The sequence below is a fragment of the Cricetulus griseus genome, chromosome 8 (assembly GCF_003668045.3).
Source record: "Cricetulus griseus strain 17A/GY chromosome 8, alternate assembly CriGri-PICRH-1.0, whole genome shotgun sequence".
Lineage (NCBI taxonomy): Eukaryota > Metazoa > Chordata > Mammalia > Rodentia > Cricetidae > Cricetulus > Cricetulus griseus.
Genome location: NC_048601.1, coordinates 97,184,747 through 97,197,708, shown reverse-complemented (window position 1 = coordinate 97,197,708; position 12,962 = coordinate 97,184,747). Strand labels below are relative to the sequence as shown.

General features: G+C 36.7%; 1 protein-coding gene across 1 annotated transcript in view; it reads right to left on the bottom strand.

Annotated features, from left to right (window-relative positions):
• The window catches only part of Kmt2c (lysine methyltransferase 2C), a 193,961-nt gene that overhangs the window by 44,856 nt on the left and 136,143 nt on the right, over positions 1–12,962 (bottom strand). Inside the window, 7 exon segments of the mRNA XM_027428523.1 lie at positions 687–901; positions 1,136–1,268; positions 6,188–6,307; positions 6,406–6,438; positions 6,581–6,706; positions 7,508–7,555; positions 7,882–7,986. Coding sequence (XP_027284324.1) covers positions 687–901; positions 1,136–1,268; positions 6,188–6,307; positions 6,406–6,438; positions 6,581–6,706; positions 7,508–7,555; positions 7,882–7,986 — 780 coding nt within the window.

Below are 12,962 nucleotides of genomic sequence, written 5' to 3'. Positions count from 1 at the left end.
CTAGTTACCATCACTGGTTGTCTTTCCAGTGGACCCAGGTACAAGTCCTAGTGTCCACATGGAGCTCACAACCATCTGTAACTATAGTTCCATGGCATCCAATGCCCTCTTCTTCCAGCCTCTGTGGGAACCAGGCATCCTGGAGGAGGGGGATGCTCATGACCTCCAACACCTAGCTGAGACGCTACTGACAGTTGATGGTTTCTAAGGGAAGAAGAATTAATTTTCCTTAAGGGTTTGACCCCTAAGATATAGAGTATGCTCTGCTGGGTGGATCCTATATCCCGGAGCATACAGACACCACAAACTGGACTCTGTGAGTTGTTATTTTGTTGTTGTTTTGTTTTGTTTTTAAAGAAGGACACAAAGTTGGAAGGGGATGAGGGAATGAATCTGGGAAGGGTTGGAGGTGAAAGAAAAGATATGATGTTCAAAATACAATGTATACATGAGAAACTCTCAAAGAATTAACTAAACTGACAATGTCACAAATTAAAGAAAGTTTTGGGAAATAGACAAATATGAGTACAAGGCCTAGGTTTACTGAGTATTTAAGAAATCTGAATCATGGGCAACCAGATCAGAGAAGCATGTGATGGAAAAAGGACTTTCCATTGTATTCTTCAAAACAAATGCATGACATTCCAGAGAAAGCTGTTAAGCGCCATAGTACATCCATGACTGACCTGGGAACTCTTCCTTTAAGTTAGGGAAGTTAATGTTTGTGTAGAGAACTGGCGCTACTGTGGCCATCCCACCGAGAGCCTCCTCCTTCTCCCACTTGAGTGTGCTCCTCTGGGCATTGGACATGGTATCATTTTCTCCTTCCACAGAGGGAGCTGTTGGTGCCCAGGAGCTGTTAGGGTCACTTGCAATTGCATTAAATGCTGGACTTTTATCCCTGGAAAAATAACAAAACACTTTCACTTCATGAACAAGGCAACTTTCTACTAATACCGTGTTCAAGTTCTACTCTAGAATTTGTTACAAAATAGCTTTAAATATGCTTGATGATCTTTAGTGAAATTCACAGTAAATATAACAAATACTAATATTATGGATAATTTAAAAGACTATGATAGAACAAAGGTTAGTATAATTTTAAGTTTTCATAGAAAGTAAGATTTTTAAATACCTGACGTCAGTATAAGGGGATTGTGCTATAGCAGGGAAAGTCCCCAATCCACTTCCAGGAGGCAAAGAATTATGTGGAAGATGAGGACTGGGTCCAATAAGGCCATTCATGAGTGGCATCCGGGAAAAAACATCTTAAATGAGGAAAAACAATCATTTATTTTGTAAAATATTCATAAATAACAAGTGGCTTCAATACTTTAAACAAAATCTTTTAATACTATTTTACACTATATAATACAGATTAAAGGGTGATGTGCTTGGTTACAAAATTTTGAAATGTGGTCTCTAAATTTCACACTTCCCTAATTACAGTATATTTTATAAATAGTTTTACAGCTCTAAGTTTTCATTGTAAGTCTGTAAGTTATTAGAAGCAGAATTTGCAAATTCAATTTGCAAAATGTAGATATTATTGTGTAATTGATTGGGATAGTATGTGTTTAGTTCTCAGGACATATACAGGACAAATACTCCCTGGTAGGCAGTATATATTCAATACACATAGGCTACAAAAATAATGAATTACAGGTTTGAAATTCAGCTTCCAAAAGAATTTTCAACTCTCTTTGCAAATACTTTATCATCTTCTTTTTAAACAGACACTAGGCAAGTGTGAGATTTTCTCATGCTTCCTCACTAGCATCACTAGAATATTTATTATGATCACCCACATGTCTAAACTATTCAAAATAAATTGTCTTTTACCAGCAAAGGCATGGAAAAAAAGTATGCAGGAGTTGGTTCTGTCCTTCTAACACATGGATTCCAGGTATTGAATTCAGACAGTTGGGCTTCATAAGAGCCTTACCCACTTGTCTTGGCACACCTTTAAAAATGCTTAAGTTTCAGATAACTGGCATAAACAAGAGCTGAGTGGTAAAAACATGCTCACCACTGTGGCAATGTATCAGCAACACCTCTTGAAGTCCACCATCCCTGTTATTGTTCCTGTATGCTAAGTACCATTCTGTAAAGTCTTCTATGTATTAATTCTAGCTTCACAAAACCTTAAAGCACTTACATGTTTCTCCATTTAAGAGAAAAGATTGTTAATGGTCACATGTGTAAACAGGAACACTTCTCTCTTTCATTATTCACTTAAATAATTAATTTTTAGAGACAGGGACTTGCCACATATCCAAGACTGTCTAGAACTGTTAACAGCAGTCTTGTCTCAGCCTCAGAGCACTAGAGCTCACCACATCTGACATACAGTTAAGAGAGTCATTTTCTTCAACTGTACTATGCCTATTTAAGTTATACTAGTTCATTAAAATAACCACTTGAGGATGACTTCAAGGAAAGAACTGAACACTTACCTAACTTTTATCTGAAGAAACATCTACTTACTTTATCTCTTCTTAACTCTCTGTATTACTGTTAACAATACTACACTGTCTCACTTTTTCAAACTCAATGGAAATTAAGATCATATTCTGTCTCTTAACAACAAGCCCACAAGAGATCTTTGCTTGCCCTCACTCTCTCTAACCTTTTTCATTTTACCCATCTTTTAGAAAGGAAAAGCTGGGAGATGATGGCACACGCTTTTAGTTTCAGCATTCAAAAAGGAATCAGAGAAACCCTATCGTTTAAAAAAAAAAAAAAAAAAAAGTGGGTGTCTGAGTGGGTAATAACATTACAATTGCCCAATGTAAGTTAGATGGGCCAAGCACAGACTTACTTATACCTCAGTAAATGCCTAAGAAATCTATACTCTGTTAACAATGATTCTCTGAAAAAAATAATCTCATTCTTCCCATATCTACAGTTTGTAACACTAGAAAAATAACACATATTCTTTCATCTATGGAATTGCAACTCCCTAAAAGTCAGAACAAGGTATTTATGCTTCATATCTAGCATACTAAAAAGTCATGTTATTTCACTGCCTAAACATAGGCACACAAGCATGTACAGAGAGAGAGAGGGGTGGAAAGGGAGATTATCCCTTTGAACATGGTTTTAATGCATCCTATGAGACATCTTGGGTTATAAATTGTTGATACTATCTAATTCACTTATTGTTTACTCTTTCACATTCATTCATGTGTGACTAGAATTCTTTATTTACATGTGTTTACTTTTGTGTGGACGGACATGAGCACTCATGAGTGCATTCAAGGGTATATCAACTCAAACTTGTCCACATCTCCCTCAATCACTCCCCATTTATTGAAGAAGTTATAAAGTTCTGGCTAGGTAACCAGCCAGCTTCCTCTCAGGAACCTTACCCCTTGCCGTCAGCCTCCCAAGGGCTGGGATTAGAGGTGGGCCTGGCTCCCAGATTTGATATGGGGGCAGACTATCTGAACTCTGATCCTTACACTTGTATGGCAACTGCTTTATCCAAACTGTTAACTTATCACATCATTTCATCAGTATGAGTCTTCATTGGCTCAGAGAAGCCTGTATTAAAATGGCTAACTACCTCTTGTCCAGTCTTCATAGATGTCAATAACCTAGCACTAATATACATTTCTAGTTTGATCTTCCATCTTCTGCTGTAGAAAATACAAAGGTTGTCATTAATGACTACCTGTCACTATATGTATATGTGTGTGTGTGATTATATACATCATGATCACACTTTACTCTTAAAATTAGAAATAACCTTATTTCAAATATAAACATTGAAATCTAGGTGCTTTAGGCAGCTCTACTTGAATTATACTTCTCTATAAGTCTATTGTATAATTGAAGTCTACAATCTACAGGCTCAGGAGGATGGTGAACCTTTTATTCATCTTAAATTATGTAACAGCACTGAACTCTTTTTTTTCTTTTTGAGATAGATTTTCTCTATGTAACAGCTGTAGCTGTCCTGGAACTCACTCTGTATACTAGGCTGGCCTTGAACTCATAGAGATCTGCCTGCCTCTGGCTCCCCAGTGTTCAGATTAAAGGCTACACCACCACGACCCCACTATTCTTTCTTTTTAATCATCTTAAATCTTTTTCTAAAATTAGATTTCACAGTGAAGTAATTTCCCTAATAACCAGGGTCTTCATAAATGACTATATTTGTAACCGATTTTTCTCTAAAATATATTTATTCAACTAGAAAATATGTAAAGAAAATCGATTTTATGTTTGAGAGGAAAATACTGAAGATTTTGTAATCATTTAAAAAGCAAGAGTAAACAACTGCAGTGGTCCACATTCTTCCTAATGCTGCAACCCTTTAATGTACCTCATCATGTTATGGTGACCCCCAATCATAAAATTATTTTCATTGTTACTTCATAATTATAAATGCATACTATTATGAATCATAATGTAAATATTTTGAAGATACAGGTTTGCCAAAGGGGATGTGACCCACAGGTTGAGAACTGATGATTTATAGCAACAAACAGTTAAGGCAAGAGTTTTACCCAAATGTATGTATGTTTGTTTGTTTTGTTTTTGTTTGTTTCTAACTGGAGTTACAGACACTTGTGAGATGCCACATGGGTACGGGAAATTGAACCTGGGTCCTCTGTGAAGAGCAGTCATTGCTCTTAACCACTGAGCTATTTCTCCAGCCCAAGTTTTACCAAAATGTAAATTCAATATTAATCTGGAAAACCTGAAGGTACATTTACATTTAATAGTAAACTGGTCAACATTCAAGCATTTCGAGTATTTGTGCTATGAATTTGTATATTAAATTATTTGTAAATTTAATTACATATGAAAAATTGTATAAGTTTATAATTACATTACACAATCCAGTACACTACAGCATTAGCAAAGGATACTTGTGTTATTCTTTCCAATTATTAAAATATACACTTGCCAGGACTGGTGGCATACACCTTTAATCCCAGCACTAGAGAGGCAGGCAGATGTCTCTGAGTTGCAGGCCAGCCCAATCAATAGAGCAAGTTACAGAACAGCCAGCGCTACACAGACAAACCCTGTCTTGGGGGAACTAACATTAACAACAACAAAAAGAAAAAGAAAAAGAATGCACTTGCCTGTAAAATCCTACACCTACAGCTCTAAATCTCTCTTTAAATATACTCCTCTACATCTTAATTATCATATTTCAGCTCTCTAGAAAGGAAAAAAAACAAAACTAAAACTGAAGTCTTGAACCAACTTTACATTGCAAATTGATACTGGTAGATAAAAGAAAATTGGCCAAATAAAATAGGCAAATTTCAAAAAAAAAAATTTTTTTTTCACAGGAATTTAAAAATGGGTAAAAGACACTGATTGACTGTGAACATATATGATCAAGACCAGATTTGTTGCGTTCAGTTGCTTTGGTCACTCAAAGACAGTAGTGCCCATGAGAGGATGAACAGAGTGAAAAGTGAGTTAGGGTGGATCTGGGGAAACAAGAGAGGCCAAGTACCATTACAGTGCCACTACCGAAAATAAAGGAGAGAAAAATCTGTTCTCGTGTCAAGATGAACCATGTGAGCTAGAAAACTGCATGGAGTGTGACTAGAAGTAGTATTTCTCAATCATTCACAAAGTAGGCTCCTTTATGTTATGTGGCACTATAACAGGGCAATGTGTGTGCGTGTGTGATTCGTTAAGAACATAAAACTCTGGGAGAGAGGGAGTGAGAAGCCTGAGTCGTTAGAGGAACTGCTTTTGCCAAGCCTCACCACCTAAGTCAGTCCTCCAGGAACCAAAGGATCAAAGAAACCATTCCTGTAAGTTGTGCTCACATGCCCAGACAGCTACACACACACACACACACACAATAAATTAGAAAAAAAAATAATGGAACTCCAAAACTGGGCCAGCAAGAAGGTTTAGTAAGTAAAGGCCCTTCTGAACAAGCTGGAGAACGAAAAGGTGGAAAGAGCCTTGATTACTGCACATTGCCCTCTGATTGCTAAGTGCATCAAATCAGTGACACACGCATGCAAGCACCATCACTTATACTCTGCACACTCATTAATAGGTAAATAAATAAAGCTGGGCATTGGGCATTGTGTCAAGGATAGCTGTCAAGGAACACTACCTAAGGGTGCCCCGTATGCACATATTTATATAGACTTGCAAATACATACAAAAATGGAATCATGCTTAAAAAGTAACAGCATACCCTGATTGTGCATTGGCAATAGCTGTGGTGGATGAGGAGTTTGCGGTAATGGAGTTGGCTGAGTTGTAGCAGGACTAAGTACAGCAGTGAACAAGTCTTCAACATCCTTTCCTCCAAGCTCTGGGTAAAATCATCACAGAAATAAGATGAAGATTACTAGGGTCGTTCAATGGGCAATACCATTTTTTATAAAGTAAAAGAACAGACTACAAACATACCTGGAATTTTATATAACTTTCCAAGAATTGCTCCTAGAATAAAAAAAAAAAACATAATAATAAATACCTATTACCATAATAGAAAAATTATGAAAACAAGTCCAAACTTTAAATGGCATGCACAAAGCTTTTAAAGTCCATTTTAGAAAGCCTAAATGTGGGACAAATATTTTACCATCTGTGACCATTTTGTCTAGCTCAGGGCTGAGGATCCCATCTAGCTGTTCTTCAGTTAACGGTCGTGAACTCTGACTGACACTTGGCTGAGGCAAAGAGGACACATCACCAATGGGACCAATATCTAAAACAATAAGATAAATAAACGAAGAGGTGAGTCTAGCACATGCACAAAATGGAGAACACTATCTACATGCATTAACACACTGCACCAATTTAAAAGAAGCCTGTATTTCTCAATTATAATTATCAGGATTCTGGTAATACTTTGAATAGGCTATTACTAAATTTAGCTACAATGTATCTATTAGTTTATATGACACCTGAAGTTATCTTTTCTTCAAACTAAATACATTTCCTGAGGAAAAAACACAACTGATTTCAATTTGGCAACATCTGCAAAATCTATTAAGAATCTGTAAGATGTCATTGCATGAATAACTGCTCTAACTTGGAAAACAGTGCCATCATCAGGTCAGTTGTCAAATATGTGAAGCAGGATGTACACTCAGTATCACACGTTAGTAACCATCTTTTGTAAATAATTTCAATTACAAATTACTGAAAGTATTTTAGTTACAATCTGAAAACATAAATTCATCACCTTATAACATCTAGTAGTCCTCTACAATCTAATTCTTTAGTCTTACATTTTAGTTTGCTTTTATTTAATCTTGTATTAGAAACTATTATTCAGGTAATATTATGAAGTAATTATATAAGAACAAAACCATTTATTAAAATTATTAAGTAAGTCATTGAGAGCACTATGCTTTAGCTGTACACAAGAAGGGAGAAGCAAAGTATGGATTAGTGACGCATTAGCACTACTAATAAACATGCATGTGCCTACAGGCTGGTCCAGCTGAGACTACTAATAAGAAAGACTACGTCTAGTCAGTGCCATCCATGGCTCAGTTCTTACCAAAGGGAAAGGGTGAGCTCCCAACCTGGAAAGTGCATAAATCAAGACCTACAAGACCCAAACCAGATAATATGGATGATTACCACAGAAGTGGGAAGGAAGGGAAAACAAAAACAAACAAACAAAAAAAGATGAGAAAGTGCAGCAAGACTTTTAAGGCACCATGCCTTAAATCGGATGCAATTAGAAAGGAACAGGAATGAGCCAACTCACTATGTCCCATCCCAAAGCCAGTCAAGAAAGATCAATTACTGACTTCATTGACGGGGGGGGGGGGGGGAGATATCAAAGCAAAACAACAAACCCACTTCCATTACATCCACACAGCTCTTAAATCACAGAACAGAAATCAGGCAAACAGTATTCATGTATACCTGAATGATCAACTGATTTTGCAAGATCATCTGAGATTATTCCAAGAATGTCATCATCTGTGTTTAAGACTTCAGAAATATCAGCTAATGGATCATCAGCAGTACCTAAATATAGTAAGTATATGAAAATTAAGTTTTTCCTAGACACAAAATGAAATGACCTAAATATCTAGAATATAGCAGCAGCTGAGACAACTGGCAGAGTGATAAAAATTTAAGACCATCACTACTTTAAGGAATTAAAAGCAAAAGTACTTATCTTCTGATTAACAAAACAAGACATATATATTGACAAAATAAATAAAAAAAGAAGACTGTTAAACAATAAAAATAAAATCTTATAAAATAAAATTAAATCATTCAGTGGCATAACTAAGAATGACATCTAGAAAATACAGTACAATTTTTTAAAAAAAAACATGAAAAATAGACTTATTATTTTGAAATTTCTAATAAATCACAAGCCAGGAATCCACTATTACTGCTTCTTTTCCTATTTTTTTGAATACTCATTAATTGTTCACTAAAAGACTGTTTTAATGCATTGTCCAAGCCACTGGAACAAGATGGAACTATTAACAAATGTCCTGTTCTCACAAGGCATACTTTCTCATAAATAACATTGAAGCAAGGCAATAACACAGGATCTGAGGGATTTATTTGAAAAAAACAGGCAGAAATGACATTTCCATGGATGACGGCCACAGATAGATTTTGTTACATTCAGTTTTTCAGTCTTTGATTTTTGTTAACATAAAAATGATAGTTTTCACTATAACATTTTCATACGTGTGTATTATGCTTTGCACACATTAACCCTTTTGACATTCTCATTACAGCCCTACCAGATGGTGCATTTTGCACCCATCATTTGTCTTATGCACTTCATGTAACGCACACATGCACAGGTGTACGTGTGCATATATATATAAATCTAGTTTCCCAAGAGAAACCAGGATGTATTTGGTATCTAACCACCTTGTAGCCACCTCCCCATAGTTTTAGACTTCCTCTTCCTAGATAAATCCCACTTAATTGCGCGCGCGCGCGCACGCGCGCGCGTGTGTTTGTGTGCGCAATGTTTTTCAGTCATTCATCTGTAGACGGACATAAGCCTATTTCCACATCTTTGGAATTGTTAGCTTACGATAAATACGAATGTGCAAGAATTTCTGTGCGAAGCTGACATCAGTTCTTTCAGGTACAAACTGCGTAATCTCACAGCTGAATAATATCCTAGTTTTGAGTTTCTGAACAAACCTTCATAATGATTTCCATAGTAGCTGTTTCCGTCCCCACCAGTAGTCTCTAAGTGTTCCATTTCTATGGTGTTCTCATCAGCATATGCTGCTGTTCTCAACCCAGCCATCCCGAATGGAATGAGGTAGCATACCAGCCCAGTTTCAATCTGCATTCCCACCCATACTCTCATTCTTCGAGACAGGCTTTCACTACATAGATTTTGCTGTACTGGAGTTGCTAAGTAGACCACTCTGCCCACGAACTCACAGAGATCTGCTTGGCTCTACCTCCCCAGTGCTGGGTTAAGAGGGTGTGACATCAGCTAATTTGCATTTTCTTGATGGCTAAGGATGTTTAATGTTTTTCCATGTATTATTGAACACATGTTTCTTCTTTTGGAAACTAAGTCATCTCTCTGTTGATTGACTAACAAGTTTTTTTGGGGGGTGTATTTTAAGTTTTTTATGGAGACTATATGTTAATCCATTATACAGAGTTGGCAAAGATTTTTCTCTAAATCTGTAGGCTATCTCCTCACTCTACTGAATGTTTCCTATTCTGTACAGCAGCATTTTTATTTCATACAATCTTATTTGTTATATCTGGAATTAATTTCTATACTATTAGTGTCATTTCCAAAAAAATTCCTTGACTTTTGCCTCTATAAAGTATTTTATTAGTAGCAGTTAGTTTTTAGTTAGTATTTAGTAAGTTGTTTGATCCACTTTTAATTGGTTTTCTACACTGAAAATGAAAACTGAGTTTCCCTTTCTACATGCAAATATGCATATTTCCCACCGTTACATTTGCAAAACAAACAAAAAAAAATGTGGGCTCTTTCCCTTTCCTAGTATCATTTCCAATTTCTTTCTACTTTGCCGACGTCCTTTATCTCATTAGGTATATACACCCGTGTTTTTGTTTTAATTTTTCAGCATATTTACTATTAATATATAGAAAAACTACTGATTTGTGTGTATAATTTTTGTTTTCTGCTACTTTGCTGAAATGGTTATTAAATCTGAAGTCTTTTAGTACAAGATCAGACTGACCACAAATAAAGATAATAAAATCCCTTTCTTGACTTTTTAAAATCATTTGTTTATCATATGTTGACTATATGCCTCATATCTTCAGAGCTAGTATCTTTGTGATTAAAGAATCATGAAAAGATGGTGTACTTTGCTTTCTATGGATATGGTTTAAGTTGTTAATAATCTCTTGATTTGGGTGGTGGTGGGACATGCATTTAACCTCAGCACTTGGGAGGCAGAGTTCCAGGTCAACATGGTCTATAAAGCAAATTTCAGTACAGGTGGGGGGAGAGAAAGGAAGGGAAGAAGGCAGACAGAGGAAAACCTTGTGATTTAACTGATGTGTATGACTGAATTGATGCATGTTCAGCATTTTCTAGTCTTTTTTAATAGAGTTTTTCAGGTGTCTCCTAATTATCCACTAAGTTTCTTCAGGACCTGTTATGTCTCCTTTTTCATCACTAATCTCATCTCCTTTTTCATCACTTTGGATCGTCTGTCCTTAGTTTGATTCATACGGCTAAAAGTATGTTAATATTCTCTTCTAAAAATTATATTGAGTAGGGGGAAAGAGGGAGAGAGCATGCACATGCCTCAGTCTGTGTGAGGAGGTCAGAGGGAAGCTTGCAGGAATTGGTTCTCTCCATCCACTATATGGCTCTTAGGGATCAAACTAAGGTCATCAGCTTATCAGCAAGCCGAGGTCAGAGAATCTCTGGAGCTGGAAGTCAGCCTGGGTCTATACTGCAAGTTCTGGATCAGCCAGGGCTACACTCTGTTTCAAAACAAACAAAGTAAGACCATCTACATTTAGGGTTACTATAGAAAGGAAATAGCTAATTCAAGTAATTTGGTTGTTTTCCTGACTGATTCTAGAGTTGGTTCTTATCTTTCTCCATTATTTAGAGAGCTAAATAAAACAAAAGACAAAGCAGGTGGAAATTAGCTATCCTAGCTGACATACACAGCCTGAGTGGTTGGTTAAAGGAATCACAGGGAGAGTCAAGAAAAAGATGGAGTAGCTGCTGCAAGCCTGGGCAAAGTTCTGAAGAATGCAGGGAAGACTGGGATTGACTGTGAAGGTTGAGGGGAAGCAGAACAGAAACATGAGCAGAACAGAGACAAAAGCAGAACAGAGACAAAAGCAGAACAGACTGCTGGAGAAAGGTGAGGTGAGGGGATGGGGGTTGGTCGGGCATGAGGGCCGTTAGAAGCCTGGACACCTTGTGCAGTGTGAAAGAAAGGTGATGCAAGTTACAACTGCATGGTAAAAGCAGTTGAAATTGACTTCGGGGTTTATTATTTTGAAAGTAGAGACAAGCCAATGGACAAGTAAAAATGAAAAAAAGTGAAAAATGAAGAGAATTCTAAGAGCTTTTACCTAATCAAATAGGGAAAAGGTGAAGCTTAAAAAAAACAAACAAACAAAAAAAAAACAAAGCAAAGTCTTACTAAAAATAACACTCCAAGGGCTAGTAAGATCCTTCAGTGATTAAGAGCACTGTTTGCAATGGCAGAGAACCCAGGTTCACTTCCCAGTCAGCTAACAACCAACTCTAGTTCTGGGAGATCCAATGCTCTCTTATGACTTCCACGGGCAGTGCACATGATATCAAGACATACAAACAGGCAAAATATCCACATACATAAAAATAAATAAATATTTGAAACACACACCCACAGAGGACTGGGGAGACAGCTCGGTGATTAAGAGAACGTGCTCTTACAAAGGGCCAGGTTTGGTTCCCAGTAGGTACAATTTATGGTTGTATGACAATTTATAACAACAGTGACATGGGGTTCAAGCTCTCTTTGGTTTCCTAGTGCATCAGGCATACACATGGTAAACATATATACATGCAGGTAAAACACCTATAAAAGTAATACATGAACATTTAAATATATATTTATAACACGTCAAATTAAGTACATGTATGGAATTCTACAATTAGTATATTTAAAAGAAAAAACTGCAGTTATATGGGTAATCTATGATTGCTCATTTTGTGCACACACACTTGCATATGAGGAGGCACTAAAGGCCAACTTCAAGTGTCATTCATCAGATGCCACTCACCTTATTCTTGGAGACAAGGTCTTTCTCTGGCTTGAAACATGCTAAGTAGACTAGGCAGACCATCAACAAGCCCTGGGGATCCAACTATATCTACCTTCCCTGTACTGGGATCACAGGCATTCGTAACCATGCCCAATTGTTTAACATGAGTTCTGAATTTAAATTCAGGGTCTTTAGCTTACAGAGCAAGTACTTATTGAAAATGCCCTTTTTTTCTTTTTAACTAAAGAAAGCCTACTATATAAAAATGGTATCATAATATTGTTTTATAAATGTGCCCCCCTACCATTTTGACAGTTTCTCTTTGTAGCCCTGGCTATGCTGGAACTCAGGAGAGGCCAAGACCTGTAGACCAAGCTGGGCTCAAACTCATATCTAGGTTTTAAAAAGTCCAATCTTGGGGCTGAGATGGTTCTGCAGATAAGATCACCGGTTACTCTTCAAAGGGCCCAAATTCAATTTTTAACATCTACAAGGTAGGTCACAACCTTTTCAGGTTAAACTCCAGTTTCAGGGGATTTGTGTGCTTTTTTGGACTCCGTGGGCATCATTTGAAAACACAGTACACAGACGTATCAGGCAAAACATCCATGCATATAAAACAATTACGTCCTTGTCTACATTAAATGAAATGTTCAAAGAGATAACTATTATTCATTAAACTTTCTATATAAAGGCAAGGAGTAAATTAAGTGGAAAAAAAAGAGCAATATATGTTTTGAAATGAG